Below are 19221 nucleotides of genomic sequence, written 5' to 3'. Positions count from 1 at the left end.
ACATTTTCAAAAATAAGGAAATCCTGGTTGTAGAAAGAGGTAGATTTTAGGCTTTGCTTTACTTACCTGACAGTTCAGCCTTAAGGGAATGTAATGCCGATCATAGCAAGCTGTTCCATTTCTCTCTCGTTCTCCCCTTGGGGATACATTGACAATGGAAATGTAGCAGAACAGCTTTTGCTTACTAAGCATTTTTTCAAAACCTCAGATAAGCAGCTTTTTTTTTAACCTTTGTATATTTTTGTTCCACGTGTTAAACATTTGACTGTAATTTGAGTGTTTCAGGAAAATGAGTGGCATTCCTTGAAAAGTGTACCTCTACTGGTTTATAAAAATCTAATTCCCACGATTACCCTGTCACAAGCTCTGTAGAGGGCGATATCCGTTTAATGTATGCAGCCAAACAAGATGCACAGTATTAATTTCAGAAAATAGAGGAAAGACGTTAAATATGTTGTGTGAGATTTTGTATATTTGCAGATGAGATTTAATTTTCTAAAATCATTTTAGTCATAAAACAACCGACAACACTTCAGTGGCTGCATTGACCTCCGTGATGTCAGAATGTCGTGCAACTGTAGCTAAGAACAGCCTCTGAGGAAAAAACAAAGGAGCATTGCATCTCATCATAACATAAGATGTGCACATACAGTACGTAGAATTCATACTGTGGTAGTGAGTTGTTGCTTTCAGTTTGATTAGACAATCGTTGTTTTGTTTTTCTTGCTTTGACAGTGAGTATGGTTGTATGCTGCTTAAGTCTTCTTAGCGTTATTTAGGTCAGCACACTGATGATGGCTTTCATGGTCTGTAGTGTCTGATATATACAGTATGCAAAGGAAATCAGCATTACATTTTTGTATATTCTCTCTTTTATTTTATTACTTCTAAGGGTGGAAGAACATGTTGTAATTAATCGCAATTCTAAACAACAAAGTATCTGCCATTTCTGCATTGCAGATATATTTAGCTCGAACACTGCTTGTGGTTAACAGTGTGTAGCATAGACACAGACAGCTGATCGTGCAGTCAGACTCTGTGCTCTTGTGGTTTTGTCAATACTGCTCAGGATTTTGATAAGCTGTAAAAAAAAGAAGTGCTGTATGTTGCATCAAAATTAAATCTTTAGCATTGATGGGTATTTTTTCTGGTATTGTCTCTTATTAATTAAATAAAATATTCTTAGGCTAAAAAATTGAGAGCATAGCAAATGCATCCAGAACCTAACACATACTGTATGAAATCTTTCTTCATCCAGAGTCTGCTTACTGAAGAAGTGCTGGAATGGCTACAGTAAGATAAAGATTGGTTTATTTTCCTCAGCAGAAGGATGCAGTCACTCTAGAGGCAGGTTTTGATAAGAGTTTGAAATACCTACTACTGTATTATTGCAGAATTTGGAGTTTTCTGAACGCTGTTTAGTGACTGGGGCTCATCTGGCATCACCAGTTGATGACATTTTTCTTTGTTCCCTCCCACGCAGTTGAACCAAGACTGTAGCTGATGTGCAGTGTCACTTACAACCTTAATCAGATACTGCATTTAAGGTGAGCTATCCCTTGCCTCCACCCTTACCAGAGCCGTGCTGCAGTATGTATCTTACTCCTACAAGCCTAAAATGGCAGGCAGGATTAACGTTGCTTGTGCTGTGTGCATGCTGTGTATAGAATTCATAATACCATGCCTATTATTTCAAATGTGAGTATGTAAATGCTCTGTGTACCATATCATGCGGTAGTGAAGACTTGTTTGTGCTTCATTACAGGCTTAGATATTTAAGCATCACCTTTGGAATTCTCTTTCATTTGCAGTGTAGTGAGCTGTTAGCTTGTCATCACATTCAAAATACAGTATTAGCCCTTAAAAAAAAAAAAGCAAATTCTTCCAGATGCTGTCACCCTTTTTCTTCTTGCATTTACTGTAGTTTAAATAATGTATGTTGTATTGTTAATTAATGTGAATATTAAATTAAAGCACTTGAAACATACATATTTATAATGCAGGTAGGAGGCACGTCAAATCTATTTTTAACTCTTACGCAGTCCACGTTGTGCAATGGGCTTTGGGTGTGGAGTTTATATTTTCAGCAGTGATATCAATAGGCTGATTTTCAGCAAATGTGACAAGTGGCCTTTGCAGTGGTCAGCTTTACTCTTTGAACCCTCTCAGGGTGTGGGGAGAGACAACATTGTGTTGCAGTTTCAGAAAACCTTGGATGTGGACATCTTTTTTTTTTTTTCCCCCCCCACTCCTGCTTTACCTATTGATAAATTCAGTTCTCATGATCACAGTCTATTCAAGCTGCTTCCCATCTGATTTTTGACAACTGCTTCTAAAAATTTATCAAGAAGACCGAGAATTCAGTTGATCTCCATCGCTTTACATAAAAATGGCTGGGTACATTGCCATGTTAACACTGCATTAGGAGGTACACACAGGTAGGTTGAGATTTGCATGTTTTGTAGATTTCTCATTCAGTGCTGCAGAGAGATAAAGTGAGTTTTAAAATGTAGCTTTCAGTGTAAAAATGTATTGACCAGTTAATTAAAAAAACAACAACCTAATACTAAACTGTATGGCTTCACATATTGGCATGACGATTGTTTTCACCTGATAAAAGAATCTATTGTGAAAGTGAAGCAATCATGTCTGTTAAAATAATCATATGTAATAAGGGCGTGGCAACGTTTATGCAACAAAAGAATTTTTGAAAAGCCTATTAATTCAGTTACATTTTAAAATCTATTTTGAAAATTATTGAATTCGTAGTTAAAATGCAAAAGTAAAAGTTAAGGTGGGTAAGAAAAATAAAAAATATTTAAATTTTACCATAGAAAGCGGTCTTTCAACGTGCTCTGTGAAAGCTTAAATAAAGATTAATTTGCTTTGTTACAGATATTTTTCTATATCAGGTACCAGAAAAAAAACCTACAGTATTTCTTTTTATTTTAATGTATAAGGTTTTTAGAGATAGATATAGATGGCCCTGTCAGCTTAAACTGAACATCAGTTCAATGCAGTATGGTTTATTTCAAGCAAAAGTGGTTCAGAAATTAAAACCAAATAGCTCTAGATACAAAAGCCTGAATTTGAGCAATTTTTAAAAATAAATTACCAGTATTGTACTTCAGAGACCATCTTCTGAAATAAATTTATTTCAGATTAATACTGGGCCAGAACCTGTTTCCTTGGCAACCAAATCCTGTTAAAAAGTGCAATAGTAGAGATGCAAAGAAGGTTATTCTTGTTTAATGCCATGATGCAAATGTAAATTTAGCTGTTAAGTTACTTTTTGGTTCTAAATGAGAAACTGATCTCATTTTATGTTTCCATGTGATTATCATTTCTTAAAAGACGCCATGTTTGTAAAACTGTGCATATCAGAAAACTGCTTTATCCTGTTTTTCATTGATTGCTTCCAGAAATGTACCTAAGTACCTTTTTATTTTAAGCAAAGTATGTAGTGCAGTTCAGGGTTTGTGCAGTATTTGTATAAAACAGAAGTTTTGTTATTACTACTGTACAAGTATCACTAAAACGATAAGACAGCTGAGAAATGTAGAGAATCGAAAACGTCCTTAAACCTTCTTTCACAATCACTGAATTTAGTAACAATAGAGCTGCGGACTTTTCACTAAACGGAACCCATTCTGAAGTCCAACCAAAACACAATGTTTAACCATTCTCGAAAAGTACTCGTATGTACTGGGATATCAGCAAAGCTCATTTGTGGTTTGTTGTAATGTACAGATCCCAGAGATTCTGCACAGTTTGAGTAAATAATAGCTTAGGTAAAACAGCTTGTCTAACATTTTCAACAGTATCTGTAAAATCAAACCCCATCTGTGCTAGAGGAAATTGCTTAGGCAGTCTTAAATTGTGCTCAATGCCTCCATTTAGCTTATAGCCTGGTGTATCTCCTTATGAATCTCCTTGGTATATGATTTGAGACATACTTACTGCGAAGGTATTTTTGCAGCACGGTAGCCATTTTCCTTTCATGTCCTTGACTTTAAGTACATTTTATGTGGAAGAGGCTCAAGCACAGAACCATAATCACAGAAAAAATATTACAAGCTTGGTTCTACCCACCGTTCATGTTAATAAAAATAGCATTAACAGTTTTCACTGCGATATAACTAATTTTAATTTATTTCTAAAGAGATCATGAGTTCAGTGCATTCCCAATAAATATTACTGTTCAGGAAGACGACTTCTATCATCTGTTTTGATAGGCCAGTGCTGAATAATCATTCCAAACCCATTTGATTTATTTACTAGATTAGTTTGATGCAGTACAGTCATTATTTCCCCATTCCATTTAAAGAAACTCGGGTGAAAACATGATAGATTTACCAGTGTATGTTTCAAATGACATTTTAAAGTAGAATTTTTATTATAGCCATAATTTCATTTTCTCTGGTTGCAAGAATTTGATTTACATTTTATCCTTGGAATGTACTGTGCAGCTGGTTCCTCAGTGGTGTTATTAACACTGTTGGTTTTTTCCTTGCATGGTATTATTTTCAAGGAAATTCTAGTTGCTACGGAGCTAAAGCTGAGCAATGGCAATCTGTGTATTATGTTTTAAAATATTTTGAGTATATTGTGCCATGTCTCAGCGGGACAGTGGAGACACTGTACAAATAATTTTTTTTTATTATTATTTTATTTTGTCTCTGTGGTTCAAATTAACATACCCATAATGTTTAAAGAATGAAAATCTAATTCTTGGTTACATCAGTATGTTTCAGTCTGGTTGTTTTGACTCCGTTTGCAAATTTTCTCTTTTGTCAGAATGTGGATCCTTTTTAAATTGATATTACTGAACTAATAAATGCTGCTTCCCTGGCTTCTGTGAAAATTCATAGTCAGCCTGAGAGCAGCAATTGTTGTTGTGCTGAACAAGATGATTCGCTTATTAAGGGGGATTCTATTAATTTATCAAGCTGTTCTGAGTTTACACATCCTACATGAATTGCTGTGTGCGGTTTTAATGGTATGCTTCTAATAAATGGGAGGTGCCCAGATGCTTTCACGATGGGCTCCATGTGTAAATCTTATGTATACCACATACATTTTACTCTCTCTGGCTTTGGTGCATTACCTGATATGCATCTTCTGACTCCCAGCACTGCCGTGTTTTGTTTTTAGCTTTCATATGACCTTATACCAGATAGCTGTAGGATTCCTTAAAGTTGTGTTTTTAAGCTTCATGCTCATCAGAATCTTTGGCATGAGCTTATGAATATAAGAAGGCTTATTACTGTATTGCTATTTCAGATTATCCTGCTGAGTTTAGACCCAGTCTTCTTCTATTCTTACCTTGTTTAAGTTAAAATGCGGGTGCCACGGAATGTCTATATCAGTGATTTTCAGCCTTTTTTCATTTGCAGACCCCTAAAAATGTTCAAATAGATGTGTGGACCCCCTTTGAAATCTTAAACAAAATCTGCGCACCCTCTCCATGAATGAAAACCATTCTCCATATAAAACAGAAATATTGAAAAAGGATTCTGCTAAAACTGAAAATAGAGATATAATGGGCTCAGCTTTATTATTTGAAGCTCAGAGGTCAGAGTCTGCAGTTGTTGTTAATGTTTTCACAAAGGTGATTAATGGTACATTTGCAAATGGAAGATGGGCACCTAACTGTTTCATTCTTAACTGTTGTAACACTACTGGTGTACAGATCATGTGACTCACAAGGCCTGAACCTTGCCCCTAAGACTTACCAGTTATTATACAAAACAACTTGATTTTGTTTAGCATCTTTTATACAAAACCTTATCCCAAAATGTTTTAAGTGTTAAATAATAGCAGAGGGAGAGAGAAACTAGATGATATTTGGAAAAAGATGAAGGGTCAGCTGACCAGAGGGAGAAAGGGAGCATGTTCCAGAGGGGAGAAGCTGCCTAGGAGAAGGGACTTTTACCAACAGTGATGTGAGAATGTGTGGAAAAGGAGGCCAGAACAGAGGAGACAGGATGGGGAGAAGAGAAAGAAAAGAGCTCTGTGAGATGTTGGAGCAGGTACATGAAAGATTTTAAAATCAAGGACAATTTTAAATTGGCTTCCATGGGAGTCCATAGAGTTGTCTGATAATGTAAATCTATGTTGTAATGAAAATATTTTGCAGTCCCCAGTCTCTTGGGTCATATCTACACTGGCATACTGTGTTATCTAAATCCTGTTTAAAAGTAGCTTGTCTCATCATTGAAGAAAAAGCATATTTATTTTAAAATCCATCCTCTACCCTAGATGAGGTCCTACATTTCAATCTAGAACACAGGTAGTAAAACACATAGGCCTACTTTATGCTAAACAGGCAAACCACATTGAAACCCTGCTAGCATGAGTAGTGTTTTAAAATGGTTTGGTTAACACTTTGGCAATGAAAATGTGCGCGGGGCCTTACAGACATAGATTTAGAATTGTCTGTTTCTCTTGTTCTGTGCACAGAATTCCAGATGATATTTAGGAGAATTGCAAGTATGGCGACAAAATAGTACTGATGTCTTGTCTGTAGTTCAGTTCCTCTTCTTGGGTTTGCCACTTAAGCAGTGCGGAGGTATAGGTCCTCCATGCAGATGACTGTAGCCTTTATAAAACTCCCAAGATCCATATGAACCACATTCAGATCCATGGATAAGGGGCAAGCCTCTTTACCACTTTGTCAAGAGCATGCAGAAGTCTCTACCAGTTGGATCTCCTGTCCTCTGGGAGGGATTTTTTCCTCATAGAGGGTGACCTTATCTATAAAACAGAGGTGCTGATCACTAGTGATGATTAAAAAATCCCACAGCACTTTTGGCAAAGGTAGAGGAATTAACCCAATGTCCTGGCCAGATTCTAATATGGGTAATTTATACATTGTATTTATCTAAAACTGCTCTTGCAGTTTCAGTTGGATTCTGTATTGTTCATCTCCTACCAGCCTAAACTACTTGTAGCATTGTGTGTGATATTGAATAGTTGCTGCATTCTGCCTTTTATATGTGACTGTATCTTGGTAATGGCTAAAGCGAGTGCTTTGTACACTATATAAAAAATTTTAAAATGCACTGGCTGTAATTTGAGATGAAAGGTAGATGTCATACAAAACTGAGATATATTATGATAAGTTATTGAATTTTTTTATGTAAGTTTAAATTTTGCATGGCAGATATACTTTTGCCACCTGCCCCCTTTCTGTGAAGTTGGAACAATGTGAAATTAGAATAACTGCTATATGCTTTGAGCAGAGCCATGTTTATTTAAAACAAAATAATCTTTGAAAATCCTGTGAATTTGTTAATTTAGGACCTGATCCTTCACACCTTTATACAGATAATCTTGAAACAAGGGAGTTGTCCCACTGATTTTAATGGTGTTACTTTGTGCATGTGTGTTTGCACATGCATATGTGTGCTTTTGCAGGATCACACTTGTAGTCATGTTGAATTGATGTGGACACAGTGGTAAAATGAGGACCTACTCATGCATGGAATTAAGTGGCAGGCTGCAACTTTTAATAAATTTTAACACAAGGACGAGGCACTACTCATCTATCATCCCTGCTGTTCTCTACTGGGCATTTAATTGATTCCAGTGCAGAGGTTCCAGGGGTCCTTATCATATAACCTGTTACTGGTGACGGGGTTACAGGGCACTTTACCATATAACCCATAACATGGGGTAGACTCTCCTCAGCCTACTCCCCAGGACTCGCTTCTCTCTGATTCCTAGCACCTGCCCCCCACAAGGAGGAAAGACGGTGCAGCAGGGTGGGGACCTCAGCCCGTGAGGTCAACAAGGTCTGTCCTTGGCCTGCAAAGGCCACAAGGTTTCACCCTATCCCATGAGCCCAGGGCCCATCATCAAAATCTCAGGTCTTTTACTTCTGGGAACCGTTTATTTTATTCTTCTTATTGCACTGGAAACTGGCCAGAAGTTGTGATGAATAAACAACTCCACCCCAGTACCTCAGTTAAGTGGTAACTGCGTTTCTGCTTAACCGCTGTGGCTTGCAGGTGCTGCAAGGAAGGCAAAAAACTCCATGGTCCTCTGCCAATTTGGCTCATGGGAGAAAAAATTATTTCCTGACCCTGTAAACAGGTGAACAGCTATACCCACAGCATTTGTCAGGTTGGTTTCCCATTCCTAGTTCAGGTGGGTTGGGAGGGCTGCTGGAATGGAGCAGAAAGAGGCTCCATGTGGCCCCTGTGCTGGGCTAAATCCTGGAAGCTGGGGAATGCTGGCCAATCAGCACCCTCCCTCCCCAGTTGCCCAGTGGGTGCCAGAGACTCTCAGGGAAGGAGCCACCCATTGCTCCTTGGCAAGTGTCTCCCTCCCTTGATGCTGGGACTGTCCCCCCTTTCACCTCCAGCCCCATCAATTTCCCCCACTCAGGTGGGGCAGAGGGTGGGTAATAGTTGCCTATATAAGACAAAGCCCCTAATACTGGGATGTCTGGTCACCCTATCCATGGTGCTGACTCTGATTGACTTCTGTATCTGAGGGCAGAATTTGACCCAGAGCCCAGGTCTAAAATAGGCTTATCAAGTCTGTTCTGACTATGCAGACCCCGAGCTGTTACTCTGCAGAATTGAATTTTACCTTGAGAGTAATAGCACGTACCTGCCATTCTAAAGAGAAACTAATATTATAGCGATTGGTTTAGAAAAGGAAACTGCTAGTGACCTTTACAATCAGTTGGAAAATGTTTTCTTTTTTTTTTGTTTCGGCTGTGTTCCACTGGCCATAGTTTAAAAGTGTGTAATGTAAATACTAATAGAAATGTAACTACTACATAGAATCACAATAGGCAAAATATACAATTATCATTATTATGTATGTTAACATAGCAGATTAATAAGTATCACTTTGTGCAATCTTTTAAAATGTTAAATAAATTTGGTCTGAGTAAAATTATCAGCTTATTTGTAATTATAAAGATCATTACGGACATAAATTGTCTCAGATATTCAGAGAATGTTTGTTTAATCTGAAACTGGAAAAGGACAGGTTAGATTAGACTACTTGCCTTCTGCTAGTTGAATGTGTAACAGAATTCAGTATGACTGGTTTTGTTTAAAGCCCTGCAGGTGGATCCATTGCCAAACAAGAACAGAAAAAAAAAAGAAGAAAAAGAAAATTATAACAAAGCAAAGATGGAAATAATATTGAAACTGTTCAGCAGAGACAGTAAGATGCAAGGTCTGCTGTGTTTCTAGTAGCTGTAGAGCAGGTTGCATATCTTTTAATTTTCTGCTTAGCAGAAGAATGTGGATTTATCCATTTAATGAAGTTGCTTGACTTTCTTTTTCAGGCAGATAAAGAGACAAAGTCTAATTGTTCTGGAATACTGGAATGTTGTCTTTGGTTATTTTGTAATACCAGAAGTTGAGATAGGAGCACCATTTGCCTAATAAATAGAAGATTGACTCAAACCCCTTCCAATGTTTGAGCCACATTCTGCACTTAAATTTAGAAATTATTCCTGGCCTCTTGTTTACTTGTTCCTGAAGGGCCGACATCAAAACGTTTGATCTGAACTTTCTCAAATATTGAGAGAGTTGAGATCTGGTTTCAAATATTGTGGCTTGGCCCTATCTCAATTAATTGTATTATATTATCTATATGAACAGTACATTAGTTCTAATAATGTTAGCAAAAGTTGGTAAATTCTTCTGTGTTCAATGCCTAAAGCAATATTTTCACTGTCTCCTGTTAGGCCTTTAAGCCTTTTTAGGATGACCTAGTGCGGACATTAATGTGGTAAATCAATGTAGGCCTCTGCTGTGGAGAGCTCAGGAGTGGATACACAGTCCCCAGAGAGTTAACCAAAGATTACTTAGAGTGTGGCTTATTTTGGAGAGGAAGGTATAGAGTGCATTGGAGTTATGTTCTGTACTGTGTATACTATCACTCAGGCCCATCTTTGGAATGCCTCCTTCCTGGATCTGGCAGTAGAGAATCTGTGGAGTCTGAACTCTATCATAGGATTGGGGGCAATGGCACAAAAGTTGTCTGGTGTGGTTTCTCCCTTCCCCCCGAGTCATGACTTATGGGCATGAATCTATGCATTATGAAAGGCAGTGATTGGCTAGTAAATGCTTTGAATGTACAGGTGTGAATAACCACATATAGTTGAACTGCATTCTGTGTATATTGAGCTAATATATTGTTTCCCACTCTGCTTTAAGATTGAAACTGCTTGACTGTATTGGAATGTTTTGGAACCTTTAAGCCTATGCAGTTTAAAATAGTCTTAAAGTACTGCATGGCATAATTTCCAGATGTGAGATTCTCAGACCTCAGATGCGAGATTCTCAGATCTCAGATGCATAAGAAAGCATACAAAATGTACCACTATTTCTCAATATTAGCAGGCATGGGACTGGGGTGTCCTCCTTATAACATATATAATGTAAATTTGAAAACTATTTTTTACAGTGTAGTTATACCATTTAAAAGTAATCTACTTCTAAAATACCATGGGCCTATATGTCAAAAAGATACTAAATTTGTTCGCACAGTGTTGTATGCAAAATACTTTCTATGACCAAATAATAGAATTGGTGCACACTATACTGGTTGAACATCTAACTCCTCAGTTCATACGTACAAATACAATCTATGTATGCAGATTGTGGCTCACATCCTGACATCATTTGCACAGGGTCAGACCTTTCTGGTTGTGCAGCTCCCCACTGAAGTTAATAGGGTTCAGTGCAGACTCAAGGGTCCATCCATGCAGATATGATTGCAGGACTGGAGCCTCTTTTATCTCTGCCTGTAAATGATTATGCATGCAAATTGCTCATGAGAATTCAAAAGCTTAGTTGAAGCCCCATTGAAAAGATAGTCCTGTGTTGGCTTCTTGTTCATTTGAAATGTATTTTAAATACAAAAAAGGACTAAAGATCATGAGATCTTGAGTTTACGTATTGAAATCAGCAACTTCAGGTACTTAAGACAGAGCACTGGCATCTGTTGAAAGAAGACTTTGAAGTTGGTTGAGCTAAAATTGCTCTAAAAAATAAACTATCAGTTTTTTTAAAAAAACATGCTTTTGTCCAACTCTCAATTATGTTAGCTGTAGGCATATAGGAATATTAAGACTCTCACGGGAATCAAATGGTCAAGAAGCTATCTACACTTCTGCCATCAAATTGGGGCATGTGAATATTTATGCATATAACTTGAAATTGACTGGGATTATCAAAGCAAATTGAGGATGTTAGGCACCTCAATCCCATTAAAATGCAATGAGAATTTGGTACCTAACTCCCTTAGGTTTCTCTGAAAATCCCAGCCTACATACACAAATTGCACAGTTAAATGAAAGCTGCACAATTTCCCTTCTCAAATGTGATGGAAAGAAAAGCCTTTGCCTGTGCAAATAACTGTGTCAGCAAAATACTGGGTGTAAATGTGCCGGTGGTTTTTGAAAACTTGGCTCATTTATACCTGATCAAAAGATGAGCTGATATATATATATTTTTAGATGATGGTTGTCCTGCATGAGGCTTGAATTGGTGGAAGGATATAAGAAGTTATGAAACCCCATTTCTCATTGTAGCAGGTTGAAAAAATAAGAGAAGGCAGAGAAAGTTTGGGAGCATGCTCTTGGTTTTAAGGGACACAACATTTTTTTTTTCACCTAATTCAGCCTTTGCTCCAGCATTTGTTACCATATGTTTCTGACAGCAGACGCTCAGTTTGTGGTAAAATAGCTAATTACTCAGGGGAAGGAAGCAGCCCTTTGGTTTGAGTGAGTCCTTCCTTGTTTGGAGGAAGTGCCTTGCTTCAGTGAACAGAGAACTTCTACACTGGAATCTCTCTGGGTGATCAAAGGATGAAACTGATGTGCTCCACAGGGAGCTTTGTTCATTGTTTCTTGGCTGCAACATTGAACTTTTAAGGTTGGTCTTGTGAAGCAAGTGAAAATTGAGGGATGTCAGGAAGGACATCCCATAAAAAACATGTTTATTTTATATATATATACACACACACATATATATATATACACATATATATACATATATATGTATGTATTTTAAATACATAGCCACAAGACAGTATTCTGTAAAAAGAGCACCGGACCATGAGATACAAAGAAATTGAGCTAGTCAGATGGACATTAAGCAGTGGTTGCCATGCAGATGGCTCTGATAATATTCCACATGCTGGAAGGGAATTGATACAACAGACCACAGATCTGAATGTTGGTCAAATAACATTCATAGCCCAAGTAGTCCAAAAACTGAAGCTATTAGCCTCTGGAGGATGAAGATGATGACCTTATTTATGTTTTTGAAAAATGTGTATATAAAATAAATCATTTCCTGCTAGCAGCCTTCACTAACAAATTACATTTGTTCAGATTTTGAAACAAAAAGCATCTGTCCAATAGGATCTTGTTCATCACTTTATACAAAATAACTACATACTGTCCAGTCAGCCCAATGCAGTAGCCAAAGCAAAACATTCATTCAGAAGAACAGAATAAACGACCCTCCATTCTGACGCAAAGCTCCATTCTCCCCAGGCCTTACAATCCAGAGTGCCTGGGAAAACAGGTTTCTCAGAAAGATCTCTGCATTGAAGGTCAGTAAATGTGGATTATTTCAGACTAAAGAGCATTATACCTTGTACAGGAAGAAGATAACCATTACTTTATCCTGGAGCTGAAAGAACATAGCCAAACTAAATTATATGAGGTTTCAGAGTCTTTATCCTGGAGCTGAAAGAACATAGCCAAACTAAATTATATGAGGTTTCAGAGTAGCCGCTGTGTTAGTCTGTATCTGCAAAAAGAACAGGAGTACCAGTGTAATATATGCCATCATGTGCCAGCAATTCCCCTCTGCCATCTACATTGGCCAAACCAGACAGTCTCTACGCAAAAGAATAAATGGACACAAATCTGACATCAGGAATCATAACATTCAAAAACTGGTAGGAGAACACTTCAACCTCTCTGGCCACTTAGTAAAAGATTTAAGGGTTGCAATTTTGCAACAGAAAAGCTTCAAAAACAGACTCCAGCGAGAAACTGCTGAGCTTGAATTAATATGCAAACTAGATACCATTAACTTGGGTTTGAATAGAGACTAGGAGTGACTGGGTTGTTACACATATTGAATCTATTTCCCTAAGTTAAGTATCCTCACACCTTCTTGTCAACTGTCTAAATGGGCCATCTTGATTATCACTACAAAAGTTTTTTTCTCCTGCTGATAATAGCGCATCTTAATTAATTAGCCTCTTACAGTTTGTATCGCAACTTCCACCTTCTCTATATGTATATATATATCTTCTTACTATATGTTCCATTCTATGCATCCGATGAAGTGGGCTGTAGCCCACGAAAGCTTATGCTCAAATAAATTTGCTAGTCTCTAAGGTGCCACAAGTACTCCTGTTCTTTTAAAATTATATGACTTTCTATCCTTTCTTCATTGAGGCAGACACTTGTCTGCCTTTCATAGTGCTAGTAGTAGCATTGCACTCTTTTCTGAGGCAGTAAGTAATCTGATGAGACCAAGAATAGGGAATAGAATTACAGCTAAGAAAAATAGCCTGATTACATTTTTATGGATAAAAGAAAAGGAGTACTTGTGGCACCTTAGAGACTAACCAATTTACTTGAGCATGAGCTTTCATGAGCTACAGCTCACTTCATCGGATGCATACTGTGGAAACTGCAGAAAACATTTCCACAGTATGCATCCGATGAAGTGAGCTGTAGCTCACGAAAGCTCATGCTCAAATAAATCGGTTAGTCTCTAAGGTGCCACAAGTCCTCCTTTTCTTTTTGCGAATACAGACTAACACGGCTGTTACTCTGAAACCCATTTTTATGGATGTTATTCTGGATATGCTTAAAACTAAGATAACCAGTGTGTTCCGACTAGGAAAGGAAGATGGGCTTGGGGCCTGTGTGAAGATGAGAGCTACATTTAACTAGGACATGAGCATTTTAGGGACCAATCTGGCGCCTCCTCTGTGCAAAGGATCCTGGATGCAGCAGTACTTGCATGTTGTGCTGCTCCCTGCTGCCAGCACAAAGGGAGGCTTGGACGGAGAGATGAGGTAGCTAAACTGGCCAACCCTTTATGCACGGAAGGGGCACAACACGGAGAGGGCCTAATGCAACCTGAGGCTGCATTAGTGACCATTCCAGAGGGGTGGGGATTCCTTTGCTCCCCAACCTTGTGGAACACACTTGCAACACCCTGTTTAATGTTCTGAACACAATAGGATGGTGTGTATACTTAGTTCAAAGGATTTGGGCAAACATAAATATATTCAAGGAGTACACTAATAAGTAGGAGAAAAGAAGAGTACAAGAAGCTGATATGAGATCGACCTGCATCTGACTATCCACAGAGCAATCTGATTATCAGGGATTATTCCGAAATCTCAGCCAGTCAGAGCACAATGGCTGTCATGCTGCTACTGACTCGCTGCTGCATGGTACTTATCACTGCCCATACAGTATGGAAATCCCTGCACTCAGGGTTCTAGGGCACTAGCAAATCTATCACCCTTATGCCAACAACAAATATGGCCACCAAAGTTTAGCATTTCATCCAGTGACCAAAATGTTTCTGCTTTTCTTCCCTTTAAAGAATAATTACTTTAGTCTCACTATCTCTGAAATATAGTGGACTATTTGTCAGTTCAGTATAATAACTTGAGGGTGATTTCTGTTAACACCAGTAATAATCATATTCTAGGCTAAAAAACAGTACAGCCTTCAGCCACAGCCTTAATTTAGCCCAGGATATAGTTATAATCCCCTAAACAGGAAGCATCCTCAAGTTATCATCTAGATCAGTGGTTTTCAACCATTTTTCATTTGCGGACTCCTAAAAAATGTTGAACGGCGTTGTGGATTGCTTTGGAAATCTTAGACATAGTCTGCCGACCCCCAGCAGTCCACAGGTTGAAAATCACTGTTCTGTGGTAACAACAATTTTTCGTGGACCTCCAGAGGTCTGCGGATCACAGGTTGAAAACCACTGATCTAGATAATTGGAATGCTGTCAAACATTCTGTTGGATTGAGAGGCTTCATTTCAAGTGTAACAAACAGATTCATTGGAAGTAACTACACTAAAGATGACAGGTTAGTTTTATTGCACTCTTACATAAACAAGGATACATAACTTCATTCAATCTGGCAGGCATAGTTTATTCAGATCATTCTTGAAATTGTATACTCCATTATTTCACTAGTTGTAACACAAAAGAATACCGTGCTTCCTTTGTGTGAATCCAGCTCCACCTTGTGGGCAACACACAGAGAGGGAAACTACTAGAGTCATCAGAATCAGTTTAGCATGTGAACCTTTATGGGAAGAATTTTGAAAACTTTACAATTAAAGTAATTCTAGAGTTTCAGCAAAGACATATTTTAACCTCTTGGTACCAGAAATATTGCTTGCATTGGAAAATATATTTTTAAAACGTTTTTACACTTTGGATTTTTGAGCAGGCCCACTGAGGTGGTACTCGTACTTTCTGCTGCTATCTAGGACACACTGACAAGACTTTGCCTTTTGGTGAGACGGTAAGGGTATGTCTACACTGCAATAAAACACTCGCAGCTGGCGTGTGTCAGCTGACTCAGGATGGGGCTGTGGGGCTGTAAACTTGCAGTGTAGACATTCAGGCTTGCAAGGCGGGAGAGTCCCAGAGCTCGGGCTCCAGCCCAAAGCTTAACATCTACACTCCAATTTTATAGTCCTGCAGCCTGGGCCTAAGTCAGCTGCCCCAAGCCAGCTGCAGGTGTTTTATTGTGGTAGACATATCCTTACTCTGTATGAGAAAGTGTCAGTTGTACCCCTCTTTTACTAAGGTTGCCTCGGGGACACTGATGATGGGATTTAGTGATTCTTCCCACCTGCATGGGAAAATTTTACATTTAAACTTCACAACAAGAAGTGAAGGGTGAATTGGAAGTGATGAACCACCAAATGAAGAAAGTGGAATCCCCACAATTTAACAGTGAGTGAGAAGCTGTTCACACTCCTAGACCTGAGAGATGTGACTGTGTTAACATAATATTTTTATATTTAAGTTCTCCTATTATGGCACTCCTGTCTGAATTAAAATGTAGGAAAAAACATTCCAGAAAAGACATGACTGAGAAATATGATTAAGAGCCTATAAATGTTGATGAGGCTATAAAAGGGAAGTAGTATCCTATGTTTACAGTGGCACGCACAACAAGCAAGAATCTAAAACAGGAAATGTAAGTGGAATTGTAGAAATAATATATAACTGTGTTGACTATAGTCCATTAGGCAATAAACAACAAAGGGAGATGGTTGAATCGCCATCTTTGTTTCTTTTAATGAGCCAAGGTGAGCAAGAGTTGAGATATAAAATGCTGTAGTTCATATGAGGCATTCTTAAAAAAAAATTGAATAAGCATTTACAAAATTGTGCATACCCTCCTAAAAAAGGGGGTGAACATAAAGTGCAAAGATAAATACCATAAGTACGCTTTTACAGTCTGGAGCTGATAAGTAACAGGAGATACAAGCACCTCTTTCAAAGTTTTGCTTTTAATAAGGAAAGGTAGAAATGTAGTAAGAAAATGAAAAAAGAATAGTTCTGACCATTTTGTCAAGAATGTTGTCATTTCTTGTTTTGCATAGTGGTAGACAACTGTAAGTTCTCTGTTTTGTTCACTGATTCCCACCCTGCTTCTACTCCAGGCTTCAGACATGGGTTACAAGATCTTCAGTGAAACACAACAAAGAGTATTTAAGCATCTGGCACTTACCTGGCCGTGGTTTCCGAAAGTTTAACAGAAGGAGAGATGAACTAATTCATTAAATCATATTTTGGTATGCATTTTTATCTGCCATTGGCAGGCCTGGCGGACACCCTTTGATCTGCTTGCATGAGAACATAATGGCCACACTAGGTGAGACCAATGGTCCATCTATCCCAGTGTCCTGTCTTCTAACAGTAGCTAATACCAGATGCTTCAGAGGGAATGAACAAAACAGGGCAATTATCTAGTGATCCATCCCCTGTCATCCACTCCCAGCTTCTGGCAATTAAAGGCTTAGAACATCCAGAGCATGGGGTTGCATTCCTGATCATCTTGGCTAATAGCCATTGATGGATTTGTCCTCCATGAACTTATCTAATTCTTTTTTGAACCCAGTTATACTTTTGGCCTTCACAACATCTGCAGGCAATAAGTTCCACAGGTTGACAGTGTGTTGTGTGAAGTAATACTTCCTTTTGTTTGTTTTAATCTTGCTGCCTATTAATTTCATTGGGTGATCCCTGGTTCTTGTGTTATGTGAAGGGCTAAATAACTCTTCCTTATTCGCTTCCTCTACACCATTCATGATTTTATGGACCTTTATTGTATCCCCCCTTAGACACATTTTCCAAGCTGAAAAGTCGTGTTGGCCCTTCCCCAACAAATCTGTATTTATGTATCTGGTAATTCTGTTCTTTACTGTAGTTTCAACCAACTTGCCTGATGTTGAAATTAAGTTTACTGGCCTGTAATTCCAGGATCGCCTCTGAAGCCTTTTTTAAAAATTGGTGTCATGTTAGCTATTCTCCAATCATCTGGTATGGAAGCTGATTTAAGTGGTAGATTACATTCCACAGTTAGTAGTTTTGCATTTTCATATTTGAGTTCCTTCAGAACTCATGGGTGAATTCCATCTGGTCCTGGTGATTTATTACTGTTTATCAATTTATTCCAAAATCTCCTCTACTGGCATCTCAATCTGGGACACTTCCTCAGGTTTGTCACCAAAAAGGAATGGTTCAAATGTGGCACTCTCCCTTACATCCTCTGTAGTGCAGACCAATGCAAAGAATACATTTAGCTTCTCCACAATAGCCTGGTCTTCTTCAAGTGTTCCTTTAACGCCTCAATTGCCCGGTGACCTCACTGATTTTTTGGGCAAGCTTCCTGCTTCTGATGTGCTTAAAAATATTTGCTGTGGTTTTTGTTTGTCTTTTACTAATTGCTCTTCAAATTCTTTTTCTGGTCTGCCTAATTATACTTCTATACTTGACTTGCCAGAGTTTATGCGCCTTTCTATTTTTCTCAGTAGAATTTGACTTCCAGTTTTTAAAGAATGCCTTTTTGCCTCTAACCACTTTTTTCACTCTATTGCTTCGCTATGGTCCTTTTTTTTTTTTTTTTTTTTTGCTCTCTTACTACATTGTTTTAATTTGGGATATACATTTAATTTGAGCCTCTATTACAGTGTTTTTAAGTTTCCATGCAGCTTGCAGGCATTTTGCTCTTGTGACTAACTTTTAATTTTTGTTTTTTAACTAGCTTCCTCATATTTGTGTTGTTCCGCTTTCTGAAATTAAATGCTACTATGGTGGGCTTCTTTGATATTTTCCCTCCCACAAGAATATTAAATTTAATATAATTATGGTCACTATTACTGAGCAGTTTAGATATATTCCCCTCTTGGACCAGATCCTGTGCTCCACTTAAGACTAAATCAAGAATTGCCTCTCATTTTGTAGGTTCCGGGACTAGCTGCTCCAAGAAGCAATCATTAATGGTGTCTAGAAACTTTATCTCAGCATCCCATCCTGAGATGATATGTACACAGTCAAAATGGGGATAGTTGAAATCCCTATTATTGTTGAGTTTTCTATTATCGCCTCTCTAATCTCCCTGAGCATTTCACAGTCACCATCCTGGTCAGGTAGTTGGTAGTATATTCCTACTGCTATACTATTATTATTCCATCATAGAATTTCTCTCCATAGAGATTCTGTGGTATAGTTTGATTTATTTATGATCTTTACTATATTTGACTCTATGCTTTCTTTCGCATATAGTGCCACTCCCTCACCAGCACAACCTACTCTGTCATTCCTATATATTTTGTATCCTGGTATTACCATGTTCCATGGATTGTCATCATTCCACCAAGTTTCTGTGATACCTATTATATCAATATCCACATTTTAATATCTGGCACTCAAGTTCACCCATTTGAGTATTTAGACTTCTAGCATTTGTATACAAGTACTTATAAAATGTGTCACTTTTTAGTTGTGTGCCTTCATGTGATGTAATTGAATGGGACTTTTTCTTTTGACCATTTCTCTTCAGTTCCTACTTGTACTTTATCAATTTGTATCCTCTCTTCTTTATTAGGATATAGAGAATACCTGTTAATAGAGCTTTCCCTGTGGGATGTCTCTATCCAAACCA

At 38.0% G+C, this 19221-nt stretch overlaps 1 protein-coding gene across 3 annotated transcripts in view; it reads left to right on the top strand.

Moving 5' to 3' along the window:
• The first annotated feature begins 338 nt into the window (after nucleotides 1–338).
• The window catches only part of ZBTB38 (zinc finger and BTB domain containing 38), a 37447-nt gene continuing 18564 nt past the window's right edge, over nucleotides 339–19221 (top strand). Inside the window, exons 1-3 of one of the 3 annotated variants that reach the window (XM_037908958.2) lie at nucleotides 339–651; nucleotides 1259–1351; nucleotides 1484–1547. Coding sequence is in view for 1 of the 3 variants with exons in the window: in XM_037908956.2 (XP_037764884.1) it covers nucleotides 1681–1698 (18 nt within the window). In the remaining 2 variants the exon portion in view is untranslated. Of the gene's footprint in view, nucleotides 652–1258; nucleotides 1352–1483; nucleotides 1699–1735; nucleotides 2439–19221 lie in introns of those variants that run through there. The other 2 variants (XM_037908956.2, XM_037908957.2) reach the window with 2 other exon arrangements.

The sequence above is a fragment of the Chelonia mydas genome, chromosome 9, assembly GCF_015237465.2.
Source record: "Chelonia mydas isolate rCheMyd1 chromosome 9, rCheMyd1.pri.v2, whole genome shotgun sequence".
NCBI classification, from domain to species: domain Eukaryota; kingdom Metazoa; phylum Chordata; order Testudines; family Cheloniidae; genus Chelonia; species Chelonia mydas.
The sequence above is the reverse complement of the archived record's forward strand: the minus strand, read 5'-3'. Positions and strand labels throughout refer to the sequence as shown.